Here is a 2,261-nt window from a genome sequence, read left to right as displayed (position 1 = left end):
CAGTATCCCCCAGTGCGACTCCAAGCAGGAGAAGGTGAGGGCTCACGATGTCCCCGCCCCACAATACTCTGATCAGCGGGGTCTCTGACCGGACCCCGTTCCTGACACATGAGGCCGTTTCTCAGACCTGGGGCCTCTCTCTCTCGGGACGGTGTCACTATTGGCTGAATCTCAGCCGCAGATGGACAGATGGGAGTCTGCTGAAGCCCACGTCCAGATCGCAAGCTCCACTGGGAGAATGGGTGACAAAGGGGAAATAGCATGTGCCCAGCGGGAGCTTCCCGGAGCCGCGGTTCACCTCCGGTGCTGAGGAAGGCGGAGTGAAGGGACCTCACGAGTGAGGATGCTGGGCACTCACCTGACCCGGATGTGTACGGAGTCAGACCGTCTGCGAGGAAGACAAGAAGAGTCAGACTCGGGGCGCACGGTGTCTCCCCAGAACTGGCTCGAAGACACTCGGCCCTGCCACACCGAGCTGAGCCCCCGCACGCGCCCTCTGCACGGGCTCGGCCACTGCTGCCCAGCACCTCCCAGTCCCCTGGCCGCTGCCATTGCCTGCCTTGCCGTGTCTCACAGCTGAGTTTCCGGACTAGGAACGCCAGCATCCTCCTGGGACAGGCCAGCAAGCCTTTGCGTTGACACCCAGAAAGGGAGCAATTTTGGGTCCTCAAGAACAGGTCACTGGCGACGCCATTGTTACCTCGAGATCCAATGATATCGATGCTTCGTAACAGTCTCCTGTCTGTTCCCCTAGCCACTCGCCTCATCCCCGAGGTCCTGACGAGCCGGGAGCTCTGCCTTCCCGGTCACTTGTCATGTCACACGATACTGCTCTCCCTACCACTGTCACGGTATTTCATCCATGAACCCTTCGCGCTGGCACCTTTTCCTCCCAGGCGGCCGCCGGGAGAGGCCAGGTCACGCGGTCATCACAGAGGGATGGTATGGACCACCCCAGCCACGCACCCCCCAAATGAGGCTGCGCTGAGGGGGTCGCCCAGGGGACTCCAGGGTAGGAGCTGAGCTCACATTACTGAGGCCCAGGAAAAGTCTCCCCACTGCTGTCAGGGAGCTGAACCCGCGTATGAACACGGGCGCCACTGTCTTCTCCCAGAAGAACTGGAGCAACACCTGGACGATGACCGAGACACCAACCCAGGTTGAATTTTTAACTAGAGCACGTGACATGGGGCTTGGGGCCTGCAGACCCGGAATGCCCTCCAATTAACTGAGGTTCTTCTAGTGAGAAGTGGGTCTGTTCTCACCACTATGTCCCCAGAAGGGTCCCAGCCATCTTGGTGGCCAACCTGAGCATATGATACCAGCCTCATCCCATGGTTACAGTAGTGTGACTTCGAGTCTCTGTATGGGCAGCTCCACAGGTAGGACTCCTGTCCTGAGCAGCGCACGTCGTCCAGGACAATTGGCCCTGAGCCCTGACCAAACCGCGTACTTCCTGGGGCCAACCTGGCCCAGCCACAGCCCAGCTGCCTGCACACCACGTTGGCATAGTTGGTGTCCCAGTTGTCGTCACACACGGTGCCCCAGGAGCCTCGGTACAGGATCTCCACCCGGCCCTGACACCGGTCACCTCCGTTCACCAGCCTCAGGGACAAAGGTGATTCCGTCCCGAGGTCTAGAGGGGGCAAAAGGACACCTCCTACCTGTCTGTCTTAAACTCACCGACCAGAGGCCTGTCCTGGACCCACGGCCCTGCCTCACGGCCACGATGCCCTAGCCAGGAAGCCGGCTGTGGCCATGCCCACAGGTCAATCGTCATCTCAGGGAAAGGAGCTCACACGTCCCTGCTGTCCAATCTGAGGATGCTGCAGTGTCGGGAAGCGCCCCGTGACCCCGGAGGAGGTGAGCAGGACAGCCACCCCCACCACACGGGGCACATTCAGGGTACAGCCCACAGCTCCAGGCCAAGCCACAACGTGCCTGCTAGTACGGCTCGGCGGCTCCCGCTTCATCCTGGTGGGCTCTGGCTGAGCTCCAGGAGGGGACGGGGATGTGGCCAGACAGCTACACGACAGACACTTTCACGTCCTGTTCCCTGCCAGGTGCGCTGGCCTGAGACAGGAACGAGGTCCCAGCAGGACGTGACTGGTTGCGGGTGTGGTCCCAATCAGAGGACGGGGATCCCTGCTGAGCCCATGCCCAGGGGCCCGTCACAGGGAGGTACTCAGTCCTCTATGTGCGATGCACACCTGTCTTCTGAGACGCTTCCTCTGACCCTAGCCCAGGGCCCTCGAAAAGGA

The 2,261-nt window shown here is 61.1% G+C and overlaps 1 protein-coding gene across 1 annotated transcript in view; it reads right to left on the bottom strand.

Annotated features, from left to right (window-relative positions):
* The window catches only part of DMBT1 (deleted in malignant brain tumors 1), a 49,000-nt gene that overhangs the window by 16,807 nt on the left and 29,932 nt on the right, over positions 1-2,261 (bottom strand). The window contains 4 exon segments of the mRNA XM_023524260.1: positions 359-388; positions 472-628; positions 1,308-1,334; positions 1,337-1,636. Coding sequence (XP_023380028.1) covers positions 359-388; positions 472-628; positions 1,308-1,334; positions 1,337-1,636 — 514 coding nt within the window.

The sequence above is a fragment of the Pteropus vampyrus genome, unplaced genomic scaffold (genome assembly GCF_000151845.1).
Source record: "Pteropus vampyrus isolate Shadow unplaced genomic scaffold, Pvam_2.0 Scaffold454, whole genome shotgun sequence".
NCBI lineage: Eukaryota > Metazoa > Chordata > Mammalia > Chiroptera > Pteropodidae > Pteropus > Pteropus vampyrus.
The sequence above is the reverse complement of the archived record's forward strand: the minus strand, read 5'-3'. Positions and strand labels throughout refer to the sequence as shown.